This window comes from Scyliorhinus torazame, chromosome 2 (genome assembly GCF_047496885.1).
Source record: "Scyliorhinus torazame isolate Kashiwa2021f chromosome 2, sScyTor2.1, whole genome shotgun sequence".
NCBI classification, from domain to species: Eukaryota; Metazoa; Chordata; class Chondrichthyes; order Carcharhiniformes; family Scyliorhinidae; genus Scyliorhinus; species Scyliorhinus torazame.
Window position 1 is genome coordinate 398,218,913 of NC_092708.1, and position 26,616 is coordinate 398,245,528.

The following is a 26,616-nucleotide window of genomic DNA, read 5'->3' on the forward strand; positions in this document are numbered from 1 at the left end:
ACGTCTTTCGGGACTTGTGGGAGGAAACCGGGGCACCCGGAGGAAACCCACGCAGACACGGGGAGAACGTGCAGACTCCGCACAGACAGTGACCCAAGCCGGGAATCATACTGGGACCCTGGCACTATGAAGCAACAGTGCTAACCACGGAGCAGAATTAGGCCATTCGGCCCATCGAGTCTGCTGGGCCATTTGATCATGGCTGATCCCATCCTGGCCTTAACTCCACCGTCCTGCCCGTTCTCATTACCAATTAAAAATCTGTCGAACTCCTCCTTAAACTTACTCACTGTCCCAGCATCCCCCGCACTCCGGGGTAACGAATTCTACAGGTTCACAACCCTTTGGGAGAAGTAATTTCTCCTCAAATCTGTTTCAAATCTGCTACCCCATATTCTAAGATTTTTGACCTCTTGTTCTATGGTGTAGGTACACCCACTGTGCTGTTAGGGAGGGAGTTCCAGGATGTTGCCCCAGTGACAGTGAAGGAACGGCGATATATTCCCCAGTCAGGGTGGTGAGTGACTTGGAGGGGAACCTCCAGGCGGTGGGGTTCCCAGGTGTCTGCTGCTCTTGTCCTTCTAGATGGTAGCAGATTTGAAAAAAAAGAATGTGAATTTTAACACCGAGCAGTTTACTGTCACTGAGCCGTTGAAGGTCAACATACACATCAGCTAGGGCAGCATGGGGCGCAGTGGTTAGCACTGGGACTGCGGCGCTGAGGACCCGGGTTCGAATCCCGGCCCTGGGTCACTGTCCGTGTGGAGTTTGCACATTCTCCCTGTGTCTGCGTGGGTTTCGCCCCCACAACCCAAAGATGTGCAGGGTAGGTGGATTGGCCGCGCTAAATTGCCCCTTAATTGGAAAAAAATAATTGGGAACTCTAAATTTATTTTTAAAAGACATACACAGCAGGTGATGGGTGAATGGGACTTGGTGCTTGCGAGGATACTGACAGCAGAATTCCGGACGAGCTCGAGGTTAAGGAGGGTAGCAGGTGGGAGTCTGGAAAGAGTTTAAGGGTCACAAAGGCATGGGTGAGGGTTTCAGTAGCTGATGAGCTGAGACAGGGTTGCAGACAAGTGATATTATTGAGGTGGAGGTATGGTATTATAGATATTACGGTACCTGATAAGCTGAAGCACCATTGGTGGAAACTGTATGCTTCCTATTGGTTAGAATGTATGATAGCTCCGCCCTGCTACGCGGGGTATAAGAACCCGTGCCGCCCCAGCAGCCCTCATTCTGTCCCTGAGCTGCTGGGGGAAACATCCAGCTTATTAAAGCCTTCAGTTGGACTATAACCTCGCTTTAGTGGTCATTGATCGTGCTAGTTTTTTTAAGAAGAAAGGATGGAGCTCCGAATCAAGCCGGAGTGTCTGCAACTTAGCCCCCACGCGGCAAACTCAGCGGCAATCTTTAAGCACTGGCTGGCGTGCTTTAAAGGGTATCTCGAGACGGCCGAAAACACATCCACGGGAGAGCAGAAACTGCATGTCCCGCACTCAAGGGTGAGCCCGGAGATTTACACCCTCATCGAGGAAGCGGAAGACTTCGATGCAGCAATAGAGCTGCTAAAAGGACACTATATTCGCCCGGTAAACCAGGTCTACGCCTGGCACCTGCTTGCAACAAGGCGACAAACCCCTGGGGAATCGCTGGAGGAATTCTACCGTGCACTCCTGGTGTTGGGCAGGAGCTGCGGCAAGTTTCGGCAAGCGAACACACGGAACTCTTAGTCCGGGACGCTTTCGTGGCAGGTATGCTATCGTCACAATTCCACCAGCGCCTGTTAGAAAAAGACACCCTGTGTCTCAGGGAGGCACGGGCCCTTGCAGGCTCCCTGGACGTGGGCTCCAGGAACGCCCGCGCTTACGTTCCCGACTGCGCAGCAGCCCCCTGGGCAGCGTGAAACCCCTCCGCGGCCGACCCAGAGACTTCCCCCATTCCCCCACAGGCCTGCGCTGCAAGGCAGTCTGGCAACCCTGGGGGGCCCCGCTGCTACTTTTGCGGGCAGGCCACGCACCCCCGCCAGCGCTGCCCGGCCCGCGCATCCACCTGCACGGGTTGCGGCAAAAAGGGCCATTTCGTGGGGGTATGCCAGGCCCATGCGGTTGCCGCGGTCTCCAGCGGCGAATGCGGACCGCAACCACAAACTTCTCCAAGGGCCTCATACGGCCAGCGGTCGCCGCCATCTTCATATTCCAGGGCCACGTGTGGACCCCGGGCGCCGCCATCTTGTTCCGCGGACGCCACGTTGGAGGGATGGGCGCCGCCATTTTGTGCACCCCCAGCCATGTGCGACCAATGGGAGCCGCCATCTTGGATGGACCCCCAGGACCCCAGCTCGGCTGACCATGCACTGCCCGAAGAGAACTCTCATCTGCTGCGACTAGCCTCGGTGACCCTGGATCAGTCTCGGCCTCGAACTCTCTCAACTGCTACGACGACCGTATTCATCAACGGGCACGAGACGTCCTGCCTAATTGACTCTGGGAGCAGGGAGAGCTTCATACACCCCGACACGGTAAGGCGCTGTTCTCTCCTCATCCACCCCGTTAATGAAAAAATCTCCCTGGCCTCCGGTTCACACTCAGTGGAGATAAAGGGGTTTTGTGTAGCAAACCTCACAGTCCAGGGAAGGGAGTTCAAAAATTTCCGTCTCTACATCCTTCCCCACCTCTGTGCGGCTACACTCCTGGGTTTAGACTTCCAGTGTAACCTTCAAAGTCTGAACTTCAAATTCGGCGGCCCTATGCCCCCCCTTACTGTCTGTGCCTCGCGACCCTTAAGGTCGACCCGCCTTCCCTGTTTGCGAACCTCACCCCGGATTGCAAACCCGTCGCCACCAGGAGCAGACGCTAACAGTGCCCAGGACCGGATCTTTATTAGGTCAGAGATCCAAAGGCTACTGAGGGAAGGGGTCATTGAAGCCCGTGACAGCCCCTGGAGAGCTCAAGTAGTGGTGGTAAAGACCGGGGAGAAGCATAGGATGGTCATCGACTACAGCCAGACCATCAACAGGTTGATGCAGCTGGACGCGTACCCTCTCCCCCGCATATCCGACCTGGTAAACAGGATCGCGCATTATAAGGTCTTCTCCACGGTGGATCTCAAGTCCGCCTACCACCAGCTCCCCATCCGCACTAGTGACCGCAAATACACTGCCTTCGAGGCAGATGGGCGGCTCTACCACTTCTTAAGTGTTCCCTTCAGTGTCACCAACGGGGTCTCGGTCTTCCAGCGCGAGATGGGCCGAATGGTTGACCGGTACGGTTTACGGGCAACATTCCCGTATCTCGATAATGTCACCATGTGCGGCCACGACCAGCAGGACCACAACACCAACCTCCGAAAATTCCTCCAGACCGCAAAAATCCTTAACCTTACATACAACAAGGATAAATGCGTGTTTAGCACCGTCCGTCTAGCCATTCTCGGCTACATAGTGCGAAATGGAGTTATAGGCCCCGACCCTGAACGCATGCGCCCCATTATGGAGTTCCCCCTCCCTCACTGCTCCAAGGCCCTGAAGCGTTGCCTAGGGTTTTTTAACTACTACGCCCAGTGGGTCCCCAACTACGCGGACAAGGCCCGTCCCCTGATCGAATCCACAGTTTTTCCCCTGTCGACGGAGGCCCGCCAGGCCTGCAGCTGCATCAAAGCAGACATTGCAAAGGCCACGATGCAAGTCATCGACGAGTCCCTCCCCTTCCAGGTTGAGAACGATGCGTCCGACGTAGCTCTGGCGGCCACCCTCAACCAAGCAGACAGACCCGTGGCCTTCTTCTCCCGTACCCGCCACGCTTCAGAAATCCGCCACTCCTCAGTTGAAAAGGAGGCCCAAGCCATAGTGGAAGCTGTGCGACATTGGAGGCATTACCTGGCCGGCAGGAGATTCACTCTCCTCACTGACCAACGGTCGGTGGCTTTCATGTTCGATAATGCACAGTGGGGCAAGATAAAAAACGACAAGATCTTGCGGTGGAGGATCGAACTCTCCACCTACAACTACGAGATCTTGTATTGTCCCGAGAAGCTAAACAAGCCTCCTGACGCCCTGTCCCGCGGCACATGTGCCAACGCACAAGTGGACCGCCTCCGAGCCCTCCACGAGGACCTCTGCCACCCGGGGGTCACTCACTTTTTCCATTTTGTCAAGACCCGCAACCTGCCCTACTCCATCGAGGAGGTCAGGACAGCCACCAGGGACTGCCAAATCTGCGCGGAGTGCAAACCGCACTTCTACCGGCCAGAGAAAGCTCACCTGATAAAGGCTTCCCGTCCCTTTGAACGCCTCAGCATGGACTTCAAAGGCCCCCTCCCCTCCACCGACTGCAACATGTACTTCCTGAACGTGATTGACGAGTACTCCCGGTTCCCATTCGCCACCCCCTGCCCCGACGTGAGGAGGAGGAGGAGCAGTCTCTGTCAGGGAGAGAACCTGAGAACATCTAAGACACTCAGAAGGTAAGAAGGTAGGTAAGTGATTTTTACTCATTTTTACTTTTATACCTTTTTCAAAGTGTGTGTGTTGGGGGGGAAACTGAAGTGACATCACAGAAAAGCTGTGACCCGAGTGGCTGGTTGGGATTCTACATTAAATTTAAAAAATTAAGCATTGGTAACTAATTAAACATAATTACTTAATTATAATTTAGAGGGGTATCTAAGCCAGAGATCGGAGAGTACTATATTTAGCTTTCGCATTTCTATTAGAAATCTAGTGCTAGGAAACAGATAGTTAACAGTAACTTTGAAAAAAAAAATTTAAATATATATATATTTTTTTAAAAATTTTTAATTTTAATTTTAATTAATTGACTCAATGTCAGTTAGAGGGGTGCAGTGCTCTGACTGTGAGATGTGGCAGGTCCGGGAGGCTTCCAGCGTCCCGGGTGGCTTCATCTGCAGAAAGTGCACCCAACTGGAGCTCCTCACAGACCGCATGGTTCGGTTGGAGCAGCAATTGGATGCACTTAGGAGCATGCAGGTGGGGGAAAGCGTCATAGATCGCAGTTAGGTAAATGTGGTCACACCCAAGGTGCAGGCAGAGAAATGGGTGACCACCAGAAAGGGCAGGCAGTCAGTGCAGGAATCCCCTGTGGTTGTCCCCCTCTTGAACAGGTATACCCCTTTGGATACTGTCGGGGGGGATAGCCTATCAGGGGAAAACAGCAGCAGCCAGAGCAGTGGCACCATGGCTGGCTCTGATGTTCAGAAGGGAGGGTCAAAGCGGAGAAGAGTAATAGTAATAGGGGACTCTATAGTCAGGGGCACAGATAGGCGCTTCTGTGGACGTGAAAGAGACTCCAGGATGGTATGTTGCCTCCCTGGTGCCAGGGTCCAGGATGTCTCCGAACGGGTAGAGGGCATCCTGAAGGGGGAGGGCAAACAGGTAGAGGTCGTTGCACATATTGGTACTAACGACATAGGAAGGAAGGGGCATGAGGTCCTGCAGCAGGAGTTCAGGGAGCTAGGCAGAAAGTTAAAAGACAGGACCTCGAGGGTTGTAATCTCGGGATTACTCCCTGTGCCACGTGCCAGTGAGGCTAGAAATAGGAAGATAGAGCAGCTAAACACGTGGCTAAACAGCTGGTGTAGGAGGGAGGGTTTCCGTTATCTGGACCACTGGGATCTCTTCCGGGGCAGGTGTGACCTATATAAGGACGGGTTGCATCTAAACCGGAGAGGCATAAATATCCTGGCCGCGAGGTTTGCTAGTGTCACACGGGAGGGTTTAAACTAGTATGGCGGGGGGTGGGCACGGGAGCAATAGGTCAGAAGGTGAGAGCATTGAGGGAGAACTAGGGAATAGGGACAGGGGGGCGCTGAGGCAGAGCAGACAGGGAGAAGTTGCTGAACACAGCGGGTCTGGTGGCCTGAAGTGCATATGTTTTAATGCAAGAAGTATTACGGGTAAGGCAGATGAACTTAGAGCTTGGATTAATACTTGGAACTATGATGTTGTTGCCATTACAGAGACCTGGTTGAGGGAAGGGCAGGATTGGCAGCTAAACGTACCAGAATTTAGATGTTTCAGGCGGGATAGAGGGGGATGTAAAAGGGGAGGCGGAGTTGCGCTACTGGTTAGGGAGAATATCACATCTGTACTGCAGGAGGACACCTCAGAGGGCAGTGAGGCTATATGGGTAGAGATCAGGAATAAGAAGGGTGCAGTCGCAATGCTGGGGGGTTTACTACAGGCCTCCCAACAGCCAGCGGGAGATAGAGGAGCAGATAGGTAGACAGATTTTGGAAAAGAGTAAAAACAACAGGGTTGTGGTGATGGGAGACTTCAACTTCCCCAATATTGACTGGGACTCACTTAGTGCCAGGGGCTTAGACGGGGCGGAGTTTTTAAGGAGTATCCAGGAGGGCTTCTTAAAACAGTATGTAGACAGTCCAACTAGGAAAGGGGTGGTACTGGACCTGGTATTGGGGAATGAGCCCGGCCAGGTGGTAGATGTTTCAGTAGGGGAGCATTTCGGTAACAGTGACCACAATTCAGTAAGTTTTAAAGTACTGGTGGACAAGGATAAGAGTGGTCCTCGGATGAATGTGCTAAATTGGGGGAAGGCTAATTATAACAATATTAGGCGGGAACTGAAGAACATAGATTGGGGGCGGATGTTTGAGGGCAAATCAACATCTGACATGTGGGAGGCTTTCAAGTGTCAGTTGAAAGAAATTCAGGACCGGCATGTTCCTGTGAGGAAGAAGGATAAATACGGCAATTTTCAGGAACCTTGGATAACGAGAGATATTGTAGGCCTCGTCAAAAAGAAAAAGGAGGCATTTGTCAGGGCTAAAAGACTGGGAACAGACGAAGCCTGCGTGGAATATAAGGAAAGTAGGAAGGAGGGCTAGAAGGGGTCACGAAAAGTCATTGGCAAATAGGGTTAAGGAAAATCCCAAGGCTTTTTACACGTACATAAAAAGCAAGAGGGTAGCCAGGGAAAGGGTTGGCCCACTGAAGGATAGGCAAGGGAATCTATGTGTGGAGCCAGAGGAAATGGGCGAGGTACTAAATGAATACTTTGCATCAGTATTCACCAAAGAGAAGAAATTGGTAGATGTTGAGTCTGGAGAAGGGGGTGTAGATAGCCTGGGTCACATTGAGATCCAAAAAGACGAAGTGTTGGGTGTCTTAAAAAATATTAAGGTAGATAAGTCCCCAGGGCCTGATGGGATCTACCCCAGAATACTGAAGGAGGCTGGAGAGGAAATTGCTGAGGCCTTGACAGAAATCTTTGGATCCTCGCTGTCTTCAGGTGATGTCCCGGAGGACTGGAGAATAGCCAATGTGTTCCTCTGTTTAAGAAGGGTAGCAAGGATAATCCCGGGAACTACAGGCCGGTGAGCCTTACTTCAGTGGTAGGGAAATTACTGGAGAGAATTCTTCAAGACAGGATCTACTCCCATTTGGAAGCAAATTGACGTATTAGTGAGAGGCAGCATGGTTTTGTGAAGGGGAGGTCGTGTCTCACTAACTTGATAGAGTTTTTCGAGGAGGTCACTAAGGTGATTGATGCAGGTAGGGCAGTGGATGTTGTCTATATGGACTTCCGTAAGGCCTTTGACAAGGTCCCTCATGGTAAACTAGTACAAAAGGTGAAGTCACACGGGATCAGGGGTGAGCTGGCAAGGTGGATACAGAACTGGCTAGGCCATAGAAGGCTGAGGGTAGCAATGGAGGGATGCTTTTCTAATTGGAGGGCTGTGACCAGTGGTGTTCCACAGGGATCAGTGCTGGGACCTTTGCTCTTTGTAGTATATATAAATTATTTGGAGGAAAATGTAACTGGTCTGATTAGTAAGTTTGCAGACGACACAAAAGTTGGTGGAATTGCGGATAGCGATGAGGACTGTCAGAGGATACAGCAGGATTTAGATTGTTTGGAGACTTGGGCGGAGGGATGGCAGATGGAGTTTAATCCGGACAAATGTGAGGTAATGCATTTTGGAAGGTCTAATGCAGGTAGGGAATATACAGTGAATGGTAGAACCCTCAAGAGTATTGAAAGTCAAAGAGATCTAGGAGTACTGGTCCACAGGTCACTGAAAGGGGCAACACAGGTGGAGAAGGTAGTCAAGAAGGCATACGGCATGCTTGCCTTCATTGGCCGGGGCATTGAGTATAAGAATTGGCAAGTCATGTTGCAGCTGTATAGAACCTTAGTTAGGCCACACTTGGAGTATAGTGTTCAATTCTGGCCGCCACACTACCAGGAGGATGTGGAGGCTTTAGAGAGGGTGCAGAAGAGATTTACCAGAATGTTGCCTGGTATGGAGGGCATTAGCTATGAGGAGCGGTTAAATAAACTCGGTTTGTTCTCACTCGAACGAAGGAGGTTGAGGGGAGACCTGATAGAGGTCTACAAAATTATGAGGGGCATAGAGAGTGGATAGTCAGAGGCTTTTCCCCAGGGTAGAGGGGTCAATTACTAGGGGGCATAGGTTTAAGGTGAGAGGGGCAAGGTTTAGAGTGGATGTACGAGGCAATTTTTTTTACGCAGAGGGTAGTGGGTGCCTGGAACGCGCTACCGGAGGAGGTGGTGGAAGCAGGGACAGTAGTGACATTTAAGGGGCATCTTGACAAATACATGAATAGGATGGGAATAGAGGGATACGGACCCAGGAAGTGTAGAAGATTGTAGTTTAGTCGGGCAGCATGGTCAGCACGGGCTTGGAGGGCCGAAGGGCCTGTTCCTGTGCTGTACATTTCTTTGTTCTTTTGACATGACCGCAACCACCGTCATCAAGGCCCTCCATAGCATCTTTGCACTGTTCGGGTTCCCCGCTTACATACACAGTGATAGGGGGTCCTCCTTTATGAGCGACGAACTGCGTCAATTCCTGCTCAGCAAGGGAATCGCCTCGAGCAGGACAACCAGTTACAACCCCCAGGGTAACGGACAGATAGAGAGGGAGAACAGAACAGTCTGGAAGACCGTCCTACTGGCCCTATGGTCCAGGAACCTCCCAGTTTCCCGCTGGCAGGAAGTCCTCCCGGATCCCCTCCACTCCATCCGGTCACTGCTGTGTACCACAACCAACCAGACACCTCACGAACGTCTCCTTGTCTTCCCCAGGAAGTCCTTCTCTGGGACCTCGCTCCCGAACTGGCTGGCAGCTCCCTGACCTATCCTGCTCCGAAAACACGTTCGGGCGCACAAGTCGGACCCGTTGGTCGAGAGGGTCCATCTGCTCCATGCTAACCCCCAGTACGCCTACGTGGCGTACCCCGACGTCCGACAAGATACGGTCTCCCTGCGGGACCTGGCGCCCGCCGGAGCCCCACGCACATTCCAGCCACCAGTCCCACCCTCCCTCCACCGCAGCACCTTACAGGAGGATCGGTCCTTCCGCCGCCCCCGTCTAGGCCCCCCCCCCCCACCCACCGACGTCCCCCGCAGGCGCTCCCTTCCCAGGTCATCCGTTTTCCCCACCAGCGCTGTCTAGGGGTGACGAAGCTGTCATGGAGATCGAAGCCACGCTCCCGGAGTCACAGACGCCCGAGCCTCCACCGGAGTCACCACCGAAGCTCCGACGATCACAGAGGACGACCAGGGCCCCCGATCGACTGATTGCTTCATTTTAAATTGTAAACTGTAATCTAATTGTTCCATTTTAACTGTAAACTGTAAGGGTAAACCATCAAATGTACATAGCTATCAGATTTGTAAATAGTTACTAAACACTGTACGGGGGTATTACGGTACCTCCATAACTAATTATACCACGTTGCCATGTTTTGTAGTTTCTGGCCACCACCCCCACCGGACTCTTTTTTAACAGGGGGTGAATGTGATATTATAGGTATTACGGTACCTGATAGGCTGAAGCACCATTGGTGGAAACTGTATGCTTCCTATTGGTTAGAATGTATGGTAGCTCCGCCCTGCTAGGCGGGGTATAAGAACCCGTGCCGCCCCAGCAGCCCTCATTCTGTACCTGAGCTGCTGGGGGAAACATCTAGCTTATTAAAGCCTTCAGTTGGACTACAACCTCGCTTTAGTGGTCATTGATCGTGCATCAGGAGGTATGCAGTCTGAGGGCTCGAAGGACATGGAATCGCAAACTCAGAATCAAATGGGATGGGCCCAGGTGGTGAATGGTTTGGTTAGACCGGAATAGAGGGGGGTATTTACAGTCCCACCACAATACAGGCCTTCAGCCCTCAGATCTCATCCACTCAAATTGCTTTCATGATGATGTGAAGCACTAACCTGTGACCCCAAGCCTTGCCGAAGAGAATCTTCCAGAAGCCTCCGTCGCCCCTCCATTTCTCGCTGGAGGTGATGCCAGGTTATGGTCACCTGATCTCCGTCGGTGGGCACCTTGGTTGGAACCCAGGCTTCTGCTGGCTTCACATTCCCGAGCGGGAGAGTGTCTCTGCGTCACAAACAGACACGGTTACACAGAAACAAATCCCCCCCTCTGTGCCCCCACCCACTCACAAAGACCCCCTCCCTTCTCTTAGGAGACCACTCCTCCTCTCTCCTCCACTACCTCAGCTTCTTTTCATGGTGTGATGTACACCCAGACTGGGACATGGTAGTTTGTTCAATGTTGGGGAACACGGCCCCGTCCCATTCTTAGCTCCAGTGAACGAGAATTACACCAGTTCTACAGGAGAAAGGCAGGCCATTCTGCCCGACTGCTCGGTGCTGGTATATATGCTAAACATGAGTCTCTTCCTGTGTCTATTTATCTCAGCCAGTCAGCGTCTCCACCTACTCCTCCCTCATGTGATTATCCAGTTTCTCCCTAAATAGAATAATACCATTCACCTCAACCACTTCCCGTGGGAGCGAGTCCCACATTCCCCCCACTCCCTCTGGGAGCGAGTCCCACATTCTCCTCACTCCCTCTGGGAGCGAGTCCCACATTCTCCTCACTCCCTCTGGGAGCGAGTCCCACATTCTCCCCACCCACCATGGGAGCAAGTCCCGCATTCTCTCCCACTCCCCATGGGAGCGAGTCCCACATTCTCCCCCACTCCCCGTGGGAGTGAGTCCCACATTCTCCCCCACTCCCCGTGGGAGTGAGTCCCACATGCTCTCCCACTCCCCATGGGAGTGAGTCCCACATTCTCCCCCACTCCCCGTGGGAGTGAGACCCACATGCTCTCCCACTCCCCGCGGGAGCGAGTCCCACATTCTCCCCGCTCCCCGTGGGAGCGAGTCCCACATTTTCACCGCTCCCCGTGGGAGCGAGTCCCACATTTTCACCGCTCCCCGTGGGAGCGAGTCCCACATTCTCCCCGCTCCCCGTGGGAGCAAGTCCCACATTCTCCCCCACTGCCCGTGGGAGCGAATCCCACATTCTCCCCCACTCCCCGTGGGAAGGAGTCCCACATTCTTCCCACTCCCCGTGGCAGCGAATCCCACATTCTCCCCACTCCCTGTGGGAGCGAGTCCCGCACTCTCTCCACTCCCAGTGGGAGCGAGTCCCACATTCCCCCCACTCCCTGTGGAAGGGGATCCCACATTCCCCCCACTCCCTGTGGAAGGGGATCCCACAGTCTCCCCACTCCCTGTGGGAGCGAGGCCCACATTCTCCCCACTCCCTGAGGGAGTGAGTCTCACATTCCCCCCACGCCCTGTGGAATGGGATCCCACATTCTCCCCACTCCCTGAGGGAGTGAGTCTCACATTCCCCCCACTCCCTGTGGAAGGGGATCCCACAGTCTCCCCACTCCCTGTGGGAGCGAGGCCCACATTCTCCCCACTCCCTGAGGGAGTGAGTCTCACATTCCTCCCACTCCCTGTGGAAGGGGATCCCACATTCTCCCCACTCCCTGAGGGAGTGAGTCTCACATTCCTCCCACTCCCTGTGGAAGGGGATCCCACAGTCTCCCCACTCCCTGTGGGAGCGAGGCCCACATTCTCCCCACTCCCTGAGGGAGTGAGTCTCACATTCCTCCCACTCCCTGTGGAAGGGGATCCCACATTCTCCCCACTCCCTGAGTGAACGAGTCCCACATTCTCTCCACTCCCTGTGGGAGCGAGTCCCACATTCTCCCCACTCACTGTGGGAGCGAGTCCCACATTCTCCCCACTCCCTGAGGGAGCGAGTCCCACATTCTCCCCACTCCCGGTGGGAGCGAGTCCCACATTCTCCCCACTTTCTGTGGGAGCGAGTCCCACATTTCCCCCACTCCCTGTGGGAGTGAGTCCCACATTCTCCCCACTCCCTGTGGGAGCGAGTCTCACATTCTCCTCAATCCCTGTGGGAGCGAGTCCCACATTCTCCCCGTTCCCTGTGGGAGCGAGTCCCACATTCTCCCCACTTTCTGTGGGAGCGAGTCCCACATTCTCCCCACTTTCTGTGGGAGCGAGTCCCACATTCTCCCCACTTTCTGTGGGAGCGAGTCCCACATTCTCCCCACTTTCTGTGGGAGCGAGTCCCACATTCTCCCCACTTTCTGTGGGAGCGAGTCCCACATTCTCCCCACTCCCCGTGGGAGCGAGTCCCACATTTCCTCCACTCCCTGTGGGAGTGAGTCCCACATTCTCCCCACTCCCTGTGGGAGCGAGTCCCACATTCTCCCCACTCCCTGTGGGAGCGAGTACCACATTCTCCCCACTCCCTGTGGAAGGGGATCCCACTTTCTCCCCACTCCCTGAGGGAGCGAGTCCCACATTCTCCCCCACTCCCTATGGGAGCGAGTCCCACAGTCTCCCCCCTTCCTGTGGGAGCGAGTCCCACGTCTTCCCACTCCCTGAGGGAGCTAGTACCACATTCTCCCCACTCCCCGTGGGAGCAAGTCCCACATTCTCCCCACACCTCGTGGGAGCGAGTCCCACATTCTCCCCACTCCCCGTGCGAGTGAGTCCCACATTCTCTCCACTCCCTGTGGGAGCGAGTCCCACATTCTCCCCAGCCACCGTGGGAGCGAGTCCCACATTCCCCCCACTCCCTGTGGGAGCGAATCCCACATTCTCCCCATTCCCTGTGGGAGCGAGTCCCACATTCTCCCCACTCCCTGTGGGAGCGAGTCCCACATTCTCCCCACTCTCCGTGGGAGCGAGTCCCACATTCTCCCCACTCCCTGTGGGAGTGAGTCCCACATTCTCCCCACTCCCTGTGGGAGCGAGTCCCACATTCTCCCCACTCTCTGTGGGAGCGAGTCCCACATTCTCCCCATTCCCTGTGGGAGTGAGTCCCACATTCTCCCCACACCTCGTGGGAGCGAGTCCCACATTCTCCCCACTCTCCGTGGGAGCGAGTCCCACATTCTCCCCACTCCCTGTGGGAGCGAGTCCCACATTCTCCCCACTCTCCGTGGGAGCGAGTCCCACATTCTCCCCACTCCCTGTGGGAGCGAGTCCCACATTCTCCCCACTCCCCGTGCGAGTGAGTCCCACATTCTCTCCACTCCCTGTGGGAGCGAGTCCCACATTCTCCCCACTCTCCGTGGGAGCGAGTCCCACATTCACCCCACTCCCTGTGGGAGCGAGTCGCACATTCTCCCCACTCCCCGGGGGAGCGAGTCCCACATTCACCCCACTCCCTGTGGGAGCGAGTCCCACATTCACCCCACTCCCCGTGGGAGCGAGTCCCACATTCACCCCACTCCCCCTGGGAGCGAGTCCCACATTCTCCCCCACTCCCTGTGGGAGCGAGTCCCACATTCTCCCCACACCCTGGGTAAAGAGGTTTCAATTCCCTATTGGGGTTATTACTGACTACATCATATTGATGTCGCCTGTTTTGTCTCCCCCACAAGTGAAAACATCCATCCAAGTATTTTTCAATTTTAAGAAGTTCTATTAGGCCCAGCCCCTCCCCTCGGTCTCCCTTTGTGGGAAGAGATCCAAGATTACCCCCGGCAGAGTCACTAGATTCAGACGCCCCGAGTGCAAAGGTGTGTCCTTGAAACCTGGGCTGTTTCAAGGTGCCCTCCCCTTGGATCAGGGAATCCACCCAGTGACCGACAGCCCATAAACGGCCAGAAAACCCAATCCACTCACTCCCTTTGTAAGGGGGCGTGGGTGTCACAGGAGAGGACAGCATCGATGACCCACCCTTCTCACAACGGGAACAGGGTCACCGGGCAGCCCAGGACAAAAATCGGGAGATTCTGCCCCCGGCACATCTGCTCTACCTGCAGATCAAACAGCAACATCTGCACACAGGGCTGGGGGTTACCTGGTTACGGGCTGGGATGGAATCCGCCCCAATTCCTGCTACTCACTAGCAAGGGCTATCCAGAGAGAGTTTCCATCCCACACTCCCTTGACCCAACACAGACTGGGACGGAGGTTCAAAGAAGAAGAAATGATGGTCCAGTTTTACACAGTCTGGTCAAATCCACATCTGGAGGAGCTGAGTTTGGTTTTGGGCACCACATCGCAGGAAGGATGTATTGCTCTTGGAGAGGGGGGAAGATTCACCAGAATGTGACCCGGGGCCAAAATATTAAGTGACAAAGACAGGTTGCACAGACAAGCCTTGTATCGAAATATAATTAACAGCAGAAGGTGCCGGAAACCACAGCAGGTCTGGCAGCATCTGTGGCGACAGAAACTGAGTTCACGTTTTGAGTCCAAAATCTCTTTGAACTCGTCTGTGTTCCACTGAATGCACAGTAGCAGGTTCAGGGGTGACGTAATTGAGGTGTTTAAGATGGGTAAAGGATTTGACAGGGTCAATGGAGATAAATTATTTGCTCGAGTGGGAGCGGAGATTCCAGAACAAGGAGCAAAACCTGGAAATCGGGGCCAGGATGATTCAGGGGCGATGTTTGGGAACAGTTCCTCACGCTCACGGAGGGAGTGGAACTCTGGCACTCGCTCCCCCAAAAAGCTGTTGAGACGGAGGGTCATTCTGAAGTGGCAAAGCGGAGCCGGGGGGGGGGATTTTTGTTCGGGGGAAGGTATTGAAGGTTGTGGAACCAAGACAGAAATCGGGGAAACAGATCATCCGTCATTTACAGGATTGGAGAGAAGGGACAATGTAACAGGATCAATGGGTTGACGGGCCTCCTCCTGTCCCTCCGGCCCGGATTTTGGACAGTCCCTGGGTTCAGCCCGTGCCCCTTGCCCACGTCGCCAGAATTTCCCATTTGGCTGAAGCCGGATCACATGATTAAAGAAAGAGGCTGGATGACCTCCCACTGACCCTCTCGCCCTCCCATTCCCTTCCTTCAGACCCAACAAACTACTACTCGGGAGTGAGGATTGGAGAAGAGAGGAGGACCTTTCGACAGTCCCACTGAGACACGCGAGCTACACTTCGGTACACACCAGGCCTCCCCAGCAGCGCAGCAGAACCCTCTGAATAGGAGGACACAAACCTTCCTGACCAGAGCCCAATAGATCAATAACAACCTCCCAACCTGGGTCTAGTGAGACAGGTATTGTGCTGGGGGATACCTGGGCACGGGCTGGGCTCGGGGTTACCTGGTTACGGGCTGGGCTGGGGGTTACCTGGTTCCGGGCTGGGCTGGGCTGGTGGTTACCTGGTTCCGGGCTGGGCTGAGGGTTACCTGGTTACGGGCTGGGCTGGGGGTTACCTGGTTACGGGCTGGGCTGGGCTGGTGGTTACCTGGTTCCGGGCTGGGCTGAGGGTTACCTGGTTACGGGCTGGGCTGGGCGTAACCTGGTTATGGGTTGGGCTCGGGGTTACCTGGTTACGGGCTGGGCTGGGGGTTACCTGGTTACGGGCTGGGCGTTTACCTGGTTACGTGCTGGGCTGGGGGTTACCTGGTTACGGGTTTGGCTCGGGGTTACCTGGTTACGGGCTGGGGGTTACCTGGTTACGGGCTGGGCTGGGGGTTACCTGGTTACGGGCTGGGCTGGGGGTTACCTGGTTAGGCTCGGGGTTACCTGGTTACGGGCTGGGCTGGGGGTTACCTGGTTACGGGCTGGGGGTTACCTGGTTACGGGCTGGGCATTTACCTGGTTATGGGCTGGGCTGGGGGTTACCTGGTTACGGGTTGGGCTCGGGGTTACCTGGTTACGGGCTGGGCTGGGGGTTACCTGGTTACGGGCTGGGCTGGGGGTTACCTGGTTACGGGCTGGGCTGGGGGTTACCTGGTTACGGGCTGGGCTGGGCTGGTGGTTACCTGGTTACGGGCTGGGCTCGGGGTTACCTGGTTACGGGCTGGGCTGGGGGTTACCTGGTTACGGGCTGGGCTGGGCTGGGGGTTACCTGGTTACGGGCTGGGCTCGGGGTTACCTGGTTACGGGCTGGGCTGGGGGTTACCTGGTTACGGGCTGGGCTGTCCCCTGCTGCTGGTTCTGGGTCCACTGTTCCATCTTGTCCGCGTGCTGTGTGATATACTCGGTGAGGGCCTTGTGTTCGGAGAGCTCTGCCTCCAGCTCCTGCAGATCACACACAAATAAATCAGTGTCCGGGGAAAGGCAAGAGATAATGCTGCAAACCTTCGAGTCCTGATATGGTGAACTGATTTTTAACCGGTCAAATCTCCAGGGTACTGGCTCCCAGCCTCAGATTCATTCTACTTTCCGAAGTTGAAATCAAACCCTGAGGACTCCAGGCCGCTGCGCTGAGCTCTGTTATAACCCCAGTAAAGTGACTGCCGTGATCAGTACAGTTCACCAAGAGGTAAACAGCACTGCCAACAAAACTAACCATCCAGACCCTGAACTCTCTAACCCCGTGTGTAATCTACAGTAAACACTTTCTGTGACCTCACTCCCTCACAGATACCAGTCATTGTTTGCCGGGCAGCACTCGCCGGGCCGCACTCGCCGGGCCGCACTCGCCGGGCCCCACTCGCCGGGCCCCACTCGCCGGGCCCCACTCGCCGGGCCGCACTCGCCGGGCCGCACTCGCCGGGCCGCACTCGCCGGGCCGCACTCGCCGGGCCGCACTCGCCGGGCCGCACTCGCCGGGCCGCACTCGCCGGGCCGCACTCGCCGGGCCGCACTCGCCGGGCCGCACTCGCCGGGCCGCACTCGCCGGGCCGCACTCGCCGGGCCGCGCTCGCCGGGCCCCGCTCGCCGGGCCCCGCTCGCCGGGCCCCTCTCGCCGGGCCCCGCTCTCAATCCAGCAGAAAGTCACACATTCAACAGCAACTCAGACCCCGACCCACCCTCACCCCTGGTCACCCCGACCCCCGCTCACTCCTGGTCGCCCCGACCCCCCCTCACCCCTGGTCGCCCCGACCCCCCCTCACCCCTGGTCGCCCCGACCCCCCCTCACTCCTGGTCGCCCCGACCCCCCCTCTCTCCTGGTCACCCCGACCCCCGCTCACTCCTGGTCGCCCCGACCCCCCCCTCACCCCTGGTCGCCCCGACCCCCCCTCACCCCTGGTCGCCCCGACCCCCCCTCACTCCTGGTCACCCCGACCCCCCCTCTCTCCTGGTCACCCCGACCCCCCGCTCACTCCTGGTCGCCCCGACCCCCCCCTCACCCCTGGTCGCCCCGACCCCCCCCTCTCTCCTGGTCACCCCGACCCCCGCTCACTCCTGGTCGCCCCGACCCCCCCTCACCCCTGGTTGCCCCGACCCCCCCTCACCCCTGGTCGCCCCGACCCCCCCTCACTCCTGGTCACCCCGACGCCCCCTCACTCCTGGTCACCCCGACGCCCCCTCGCTCCTGGTCACCCCGACGCCCCCTCACCCCTGGTCGCCCCGACCCCCCCTCACCCCTGGTCGCCCCGACGCCCCCTCACTCCTGGTCACCCCGACGCCCCCTCACTCCTGGTCACCCCGACGCCCCCTCACTCCTGGTCACCCCGACGCCCCCTCGCTCCTGGTCACCCCGACGCCCCCTCACCCCTGGTCGCCCCGAGCCCCCCTCACACCTGGTCGCTCCGACGACCCCTCGCTCCTGGTCGCCCCGACGCCCCCTCGCTCCTGGTCACCCCCGACCCCCCCTCACTCCTGGTCACCCCGACGCCCCCTCAGTCCTGGTCACCCCGACCCCCCCTCACTCCTGGTCGCTCCGACGACCCCTCACTCCTGGTCACCCCGACCCCCCCCTCACTCCTGGTCGCCCCGACCCCCCCTCACCCCTGGTCGCCCCGACCCCCCCTCTCTCCTGGTCACCCCGACCCCCGCTCACTCCTGGTCGCCCCGACCCCCCTCACCCCTGGTTGCCCCGACCCCCCCTCACCCCTGGTCGCCCCGACCCCCCCTCACCCCTGGTCGCCCCGACGCCCCCCTCACTCCTGGTCACCCCGACGCCCCCTCACTCCTGGTCACCCCGACGCCCCCTCGCTCCTGGTCACCCCGACGCCCCCTCACCCCTGGTCGCCCCGAGCCCCCCTCACACCTGGTCGCTCCGACGACCCCTCGCTCCTGGTCGCCCCGACGCCCCCTCGCTCCTGGTCACCCCGACCCCCCCTCACTCCTGGTCACCCCGACGCCCCCTCAGTCCTGGTCACCCCGACCCCCCCTCACTCCTGGTCGCTCCGACGACCCCTCACTCCTGGTCACCCCGACCCCCCCTCACTCCTGGTCGCTCCGACGACCCCTCACTCCTGGTCGCCCCGACCCCCCCTCACTCCTGGTCGCTCCGACGACCCCCTCGCTCCTGGTCACCCCGACGCCCCCTCGCTCCTGGTCACCCCGACGCCCCCTCGCTCCTGGTCACCCCGACCCCCCCCTCACTCCTGGTCACCCCGACCCCCTCTCTCTCCTGGTCACCCCGACCCCCCCTCACCCCTGGTCTCCCCGACCCCCCCTCACCCCTGGTCGCCCCGACCCCCCCTCACTCCTGGTCGCCCCGACCCCCCCTCTCTCCTGGTCGCCCCGACCCCCGCTCACTCCTGGTCGCCCCGACCCCCCCTCACCCCTGGTCGCCCCGACCCCCCCTCACCCCTGGTCACCCCCACCCCCCCCTCACTCCTGGTCACCCCGACGCCCCCTCTCTCCTGGTCGCCCCGACCCCCCCTCACCCCTGGTCGCCCCGACCCCCCCTCACCCCTGGTCGCCCCGACCCCCCCTCACTCCTGGTCGCCCCGACGCCCCCTCACTCCTGGTCACCCCGACGCCCCCTCGCTCCTGGTCACCCCGACGCCCCCTCGCTCCTGGTCGCCCCGACGCCCCCTCACCCCTGGTCGCCCCGAGCCCCCCTCACACCTGGTCGCTCCGACGACCCCTCGCTCCTGGTCGCCCCGACGCCCCCTCGCTCCTGGTCACCCCAACCCCCCCTCACTCCTGGTTCACCCCCAACCCCCCCTCACTCCTGGTCACCCCGACGCCCCCTCAGTCCTGGTCGCTCCGACCCCCCCCTCACTCCTGGTCACCCCGACGCCCCCTCAGTCCTGGTCACCCCGACCCCCCCTCACTCCTGGTCGCTCCGACGACCCCTCACTCCTGGTCACCCCGACCCCCCTCACTCCTGGTCGCTCCGACGACCCCTCACTCCTGGTCACCCCGAACCCCCCTCACTCCTGGTCACCCCGACCCCCCTCACTCCCTGGTCGCTCCGACGACCCCCTCGCTCCTGGTCACCCCGACGCCCCCTCACTCCTGGTCACCCCGACCCCACCCTCACTCCTGGTCACCCCGACCCCCCCCTCACTCCTGGTCACCCCGACCCCCCCTCACTCCTGGTCACCCCGACCCCCCCTCACTCCTGGTCACCCCGACCCCCCTCACTCCTGGTCACCCCGACCCCCCCTCACTCCTGGTCACCCCGACCCCCCCTCACTCCTGGTCACCCCGACCCCCCCTCACTCCTGGTCACCCCGAACCCCCCTCACTCCTGGTCACCCCGACCCCCCCTCACTCCTGGTCACCCCGACCCCCCCTCACTCCTGGTCACCCCCGACCCCCCCTCACTCCTGGTCACCCCGACCCCCCCCTCACTCCTGGTCACCCCGACCCCCCCTCACTCCTGGTCACCCCGACCCCCCCTCACTCTGGTCACCCCGACCCCCCCTCACTCCTGGTCACCCCGACCCCCCTCACTCCTGGTCACCCCGACGCCCTCTCGCTCCTGGTCACCCCGACCCCCCCCTCACTCCTGGTCACCCCGACGCCCCTCTCGCTCCTGGTCACCCCGCCCCCCCCTCACTCCTGGTCACCCCGACTCCCCCTCACTCCTGGTCACCCCGACCCCCCCCTCGCTCCTGGTCACCCCCGACGCCCCCTCACTCCTGGTCACCCTGACCCCCCCTCGCTCCTGGTCGCCCCGACCCCCCCTCACTCCTGGTCGCCCCGACCCCCCCTCACTCCTGGTCACGCCCGACGCCCCCCTCGCTCCTGGTCACCCCGACGCCCCCTCGCTCCTGGTCACCCGACCCCCCTCGCTCCTGGTCACCCCGACGCCCCCTCACTCCTGGTCACCCCGACCCCCCCTCGCTCTTGGTCACCCCGACCCCCCCTCGCTCCTGGTCACCCCGACGCCCCCTCGCTCCTGGTCACCCCGACCCCCCCTCACTCCTGGTCACCCCGACCCCCCTCACTCCTGGTCACCCCGACCCCCCGGTCACCCCGACCCCCCTCACTCCTGGTCGCCCCGACCCCCCCTCACTCCTGGTCACCCCCGACCCCCCCTCACTCCTGGTCGCCCCGACGCCCCCTCGCTCCTGGTCACCCCGACCCCCCCTCGCTCCTGGTCACCCCGACGCCCCCTCACTCCTGGTCACCCCGACGCCCCCTCACTCCTGGTCACCCCGACGCCCCCTCAGTCCTGGTCACCCCGACGCCCCCTCAGTCCTGGTCACCCCGACGCCCCCTCACTCCTGGTCACCCCGACGCCCCCTCACTCCTGGTCACCCCCGACCCCCCCCTCACTCCTGGTCACCCCGACCCCCCTCGCTCCTGGTCGCCCCGACGCCCCCTCACTCCTGGTCACCCCGACTCCCCCTCACTCCTGGTCACCCCGACGCCCCCCTCACTCCTGGTCACCCAACGCCCCCTCGCTCCTGGTCGCCCCGACCCCCCCTCGCTCCTGGTCGCCCCGACCCCCCCTCACTCCTGGTCACCCCGACCCCCCCTCGCTCCTGGTCACCCCGACCCCCCCTCACTCCTGGTCACCCCGACTCCCCCTCACTCCTGGTCGCCCCGACGCCCCCTCACTCCTGGTCACCCCGCCCCCCCCTCACTCCTGGTCGCCCCGACCCCCCCTCACTCCTGGTCACCCCAACGCCCCCTCGCTCCTGGTCACCATGGCAATGAAGCACCCCCTCACAGTTTATCTTTACCTACCCTGTCTTTTCCTGTTAATGTCTTGAAGACTTTGATCAGATCACCCTGTAACCGTCTAAATTCTAAAATCTAATTTGTGTAATCTCTCCTCATAACAACTTAACCTCTGAAGTTGAGGTTCTCAGTTTAATACAGTTACGGTGCACTCCCTCCAAAATATCCTTCCTAAGATTTGCTGCCCAGATCTCACAGTGATTCAAAGTTGCATCTAATCAGGGTTTTATAAAAAGCTGCAGCAACCTTGTGCTCCAGCACTCTCCATATAAAGGCCACAATTCCATTCCCCTGGGTTACTTTCTGCACTCGCTCCTGACATTTTAAGGGTCTATACACCTGAACCCCCAACCCCCAGGTCTCTTTGGACATCCGCTGACTACAACTTTATACCATTTAGAAAGTTCCCTGCTCTATCCTTTCTTGGCCCAGAAAGGATAACCTCGCACTTGCGAACATCGAAATCCACCTGCTACAGTTTTGCACATTTACCCAGTCTGCCAATATCGCCTTGCAGTTTTCTGCTATCATCTAAACTGTCTACAATGCCACCTAACTTTGCATCATCAGCAAATGTGGATATATAACTTTGTGTCATCGCCCAAGTCGTTCATGAATAATGTGAACAATTGAGGTCACAACACAGATCCCTGCGGTATAGCCCAGTCACACCCCCAGCAGCATGGCGCTCTCTCGGTGTCCACTCCCTGGCGCTACCCTGGTATTGCCCCGGACTCCCCGGCAGCATAGCACCCCCCTCGTTGCCAATCCAGGCTCCCTCCCTGACGAGTCCCGGCAACGTGGCCAGCCCTCGCTATCGAGCCGCCAGCAGCACGGCGCCACGCCCCACCTCCCCCCGCCAACGCAGTGCCCCCTCGCTGACCAGTTCCCGGGGGGCACAGTGTTTCTTTTGATTTTCTGTGACAATATTGTATTTACGTCTCCTAATTCTGGACCCGCTGAGCAGCAGAAGCATCTTCTCTACACCTACCCGGGCCAAACACTCAACATTTATCCGGCCGCTCTCACTCTGTTGTTGAGAGAAACCTGTTCAATCATTCTTGGGAGTTGTGATTTCCCAATACTGGTGTGATATTTCTAAATCATTCGGAGCATTTTCTCCATTGTCTCCTCGTTCTTTGTATTATATTGGGGCCTGAATTGATGGGGGGTAGTTACCTTCTGTTGCTGGAGGCTGGCCTGTCTGGACAGCTTGGGTTTGACAGTGGGTAAGGCTGGCTGGCCAGCGGGCAGCGGCAGGCACGAAGTCTCATCAGCTGGAGTGATCTCCTTGGCATGTGCCCCCTGTGTAGAGTAAACAAACGGTTAGCTTTGACCACATGTACGATCCGGAGAAAGGATCATCAAATATTGTGTGAAATAAGATATTGAACAAACTCCCTGGTTTTTGGTATCGTTTCACTGGTTATAACATCTTGATTTCACTTTCAGAATCTCCCCATTAGAGAATCGTACAGTACAGGAGGCCATTCAGCGTATCAGCTCCTTGAAGGAACTGCGCAAGTTAGGCCCACTTCCCTCCCTTTCTGCGTATCCCTTGCACACTTTTCCTTGGACAATATTTACCCAATTCTCCTTCGATCGTTCCCATTGAATCTGCTTCTTCTGCAGCCTGTTCCAAATCACAGTAACTCACTGCAACCATCGTCACACCAACTCTGCTGCTTTCGTCAATCACCTTCTTTAGGTGTTGTCCGGTTACTGACCCCTCGCACTGCTGAGGATCATTCCTCTTTATTTACTCTGCAGAAAACGCTCGTCATTTTGAATATCTCCCTGCCTTTGATCTTCTCCATTTTAAGGGGAACAACCTCAGCTCCTCCAGCCTCTCCCACATGTCTGAAGTCCCTCATCCCTGCTACCATCCTCGTAAATCCCCTCTGGACCCTGTCCAAGGCCTTGGCCTCCCTTCCTGAGGTGTGGGGGCCAGAATTGCACAAAACATTCCACCGGAGGCATATCCCACAATTGATCAAGGTTCTGCACAGCTTCTTTACTTTTGTACTCTGGTCATGGGGGAGGGGGGGGGGGCTGCAGGGTGAGAGTGCGCATGGGCTATGGGACGAGGTTAAATGGGTGGATCGACTCTAGGGGTGGACTAACTTAACATAGAACATAGAAAAATACAGCACAGAACAGGCCCTTCAGCCCACGATGTTGTGCCGAACCTTTGTCCTAGATTAATCGTAGATTATCATAGAATTTACAGTGCAGAAGGAGGCCATTCGGCCCATTGAGTCTGCACCGGCTCTTGGAAAGAGCATCCTACCCACGGTCAACACCTCCATCCAACACTAAGGGCAATTTTGGACACTAAGGGCAATTTATCATGGCCAAATCCACCTAACCTGCACATCTTTGGACTGTGGGAGGAAACCAGAGCACCCGGAGGAAACCCACGCACACACGGGGAGGATGTGCAGACTCCGCACAGACAGTGACCCAAGCCAGAATCGAACTTGGGACCCTGGAGCTGTGAAGCAATTGTGCTATCCACAATGCTACCGTGCTGCCCTTAAGAACAAATAAATCTACACTATATAATTTTACCGTAATCCATGTACCTATCCAACAGCTGCTTGAAGGTCCCTAATGTTTCCGACTCAACTACTTCCACAGGCAGTGCATTCCATGCCCCCACTACTCTCTGGGTAAAGAACCTACCTCTGACATCCCCCTATATCTTCCACCATTCACCTTAAATTGATGTCCCCTTGTAATGGTTTGTTCCACCCGGGGAAAAAGTCTCTGACTGTCTACTCTATCTATTCCCCTGATCATCTTATAAACCTCTATCAAGTCGCCCCTCATCCTTCTCTGTTCTAATGAGAAAAGGCCTAGCACCCTCAACCTTTCCTCGTAAGACCTACTCTCCATTCCAGGCAACATCCTGGTAAATCTCCTTTGCACCTTTTCCAAAGCTTCCACATCCTTCCTAAAATGAGGTGACCAGAACTGTACACAGTGCTCCAAATGTAGCCTTACCAAAGTTTTGTACAGCTGCATCATCACCTCACGGCTCTTGAATTCAATCCCTCTGTTAATGAACGCGAGCACACCATAGGCCTTCTTCACAGCTCTATCCACTTGAGTGGCAACTTTCAAAGATGTATGAACATAGACCCCAAGATCTCTCTGCTCCTCCACATTGCCAAGAACTCTACCGTTAACCCTGTATTCCGCATTCATATTTGTCCTTCCAAAATGGACAACCTCACACTTTTCAGGGTTAAACTCCATCTGCCACTTCTCAGCCCAGCTCTGCATCCTATCTATGGCTTCCTTTGGCTATAAATGTAAAGGAGGTACCACAAGTGTTAAACAGCTGTAATCAGAAATAGTAAGAAGTCTTACAACACCAGGTTAAAGTCCAACAGGTTTGTTTCGAATCACTAGTAACACCTGGTGTTGTCAGACTTCTTACTGCGCTCACCCCAGTCCAACACCGGCATCTCCACATCCTGGTAATCAGAAATGGCAGCATCCGCTCAGCACCCGTTTTGTAGACTAACCCCCCAAAGGAACGTCTCCACAGCTGTGTGATTTCAGCACCAGGGTAACCAATGGCAACACCAGATTTCAATCATCCATTTATAAACTGATTGACCAAGAAACAGGATTAGTGGATGGGAAGCATCCAGGAACCAATTAACGATGCCGCCAATGACTGCTTCTTAATAGTATTGAGAAGTTTGCCAATGAATCACAGCCAATGGGTGGCTAGGGGGCTTTCTCCAGGGTGTGGGGTGCACTCTCACTGGTAACTTTTCTTTTCAAATTCTCGCTGTTGCAGGTTTTGCCAGGATGTACATCAATATGGAATTGGATAGGGAGGTGAAAGAATATTAGGACAGGGTGAGTCAATGTGATTGAGTACAAGGGAAAATTACAGCACAGGAACAGGCCCTTCGGCCCGCCCAGCCTGCGCCCATCCAGATCCTCTGTCGAAAACTGTCGCCTATTTTACTTTGATGACACATTACAAACAGGCAATGTGAGTCAGTACCAAGATTCAGGATAACTGTACATTGGGCCTACACTGGTGGTGGACACAGACCTCAAAGCTATTAAACAGCACACTTTCAAAAGGATCCTGAAAGAACCGGCAATTCTATCGCGCCGTGTTCACCTCCAAACATCCGAAAGCCCTCATAGCCAATTAAGTGCTTTCAAAGTGTAATTTTTTCCAAATATTTATTGAGTAAAAATGATCAAACACCCAACACGTGACTATAATTCTGGGTTCTCCTTCACTATCCATGTAAATTAAGGTTTTCACATTCTTTTGATGATACAGTCTTCGAATTAGGCTCACCAGCTGGTGGCAGTGTTTCTGTGCCATTTACCATCAACACCAACCACAAACATTTAACACATCAGAGTAGAATAGCAAAACCAACATTGTTCAGCCAAAGGAGATATGGGACCGATGATCTAAAGGGGGAGGGGAGGCCATGGAGGGGGGTTACAGAGAGAGGGGGGGTTACAGAGAGAGGGAGGGGGTTACAGAGAGAGGGAGGGGATTACAGAGGGGGAGGGGAAGGACATCGGGCGGGAGGGAGGGGGGGGGGGGAGTGACAGAGAGAGGGGGGGTTACAGAGAGAGGGGGGTTACAGAGAGAGGGGGGGTTACAGAGAGAGGGAGGGGGTTACAGAGAGAGGGAGGGGGTTACAGAGAGAGGGAGGGGAAGGACATCGGGCGGGAGGGAGTGGGGGGGGGAGTGACAGAGAGAGGGGGGGTTACAGAGCGAGGGAGGGGGTTACAGAGCGAGGGAGGGGGTTACAGAGAGAGGGAGGGGGTTACAGAGAGAGGGAGGGGATTACAGAGGGGGAGGGGAAGGACATCGGGCGGGAGGGAGGGGGGTAGTGACAGAGAGAGGGGGGTTACAGAGAGAGGGAGGGTTACAGAGCGAGGGAGGGGGTTACAGAGAGAGGGAGGGGGTTACAGAGAGAGGGAGGGGGTTACAGAGAGAGGGAGGGGAAGGACATCGGGCGGGAGGGAGGGGGGGGGGAGTGACAGAGAGAGGGGGAGTTACAGAGAGAGGGACGGGTGTTACAGAGGCAGGGGGGCTTACAGAGAGAGGGGGGGTTACAGAGAGAGGGGGGGGGAAGGACATCGGGCGGGAGGGAGGGGGGGGTTACAGAGAGAGGGGGGGTTACAGAGAGAGGGAGGGGGTTACAGAGAGAGGGAGGGGGTTACAGAGAGAGGGAGGGGAAGGACATCAGGCGGGAGGGAGGGGGGTGTGACAGAGAGAGGGGGGGTTACAGAGGGAGGGGGGGTTACAGAGAGAGGGGGGGTTACAGAGAGAGGGGGGGTTACAGAGAGAGGGGGGGTTACAGAGAGAGGGGGGGTTACAGAGAGGGGGGGGGTTACAGAGAGGGGGGGGGTTACAGAGAGGGGGGGGTTACAGAGAGGGGGGGGTTACAGAGAGGGGGGGGTTACAGAGAGGGGGGGGTTACAG

At 57.2% G+C, this 26,616-nt stretch overlaps 1 protein-coding gene across 2 annotated transcripts in view; it reads right to left on the reverse strand.

Annotated features, from left to right (window-relative positions):
* Nucleotides 1-26,616, reverse strand: part of LOC140406132 (uncharacterized) — a 430,113-nt gene that overhangs the window by 38,031 nt on the left and 365,466 nt on the right. For both annotated transcript variants that reach the window (XM_072494284.1, XM_072494278.1), the window contains 3 exons: nt 22,314-22,439; nt 16,219-16,337; nt 10,233-10,398 (listed from right to left, as the gene is read on the reverse strand). In XM_072494284.1, the coding sequence (XP_072350385.1) occupies nt 10,233-10,398; nt 16,219-16,337; nt 22,314-22,439 (411 nt within the window). The remainder of the gene's footprint in view (nt 1-10,232; nt 10,399-16,218; nt 16,338-22,313; nt 22,440-26,616) is intronic.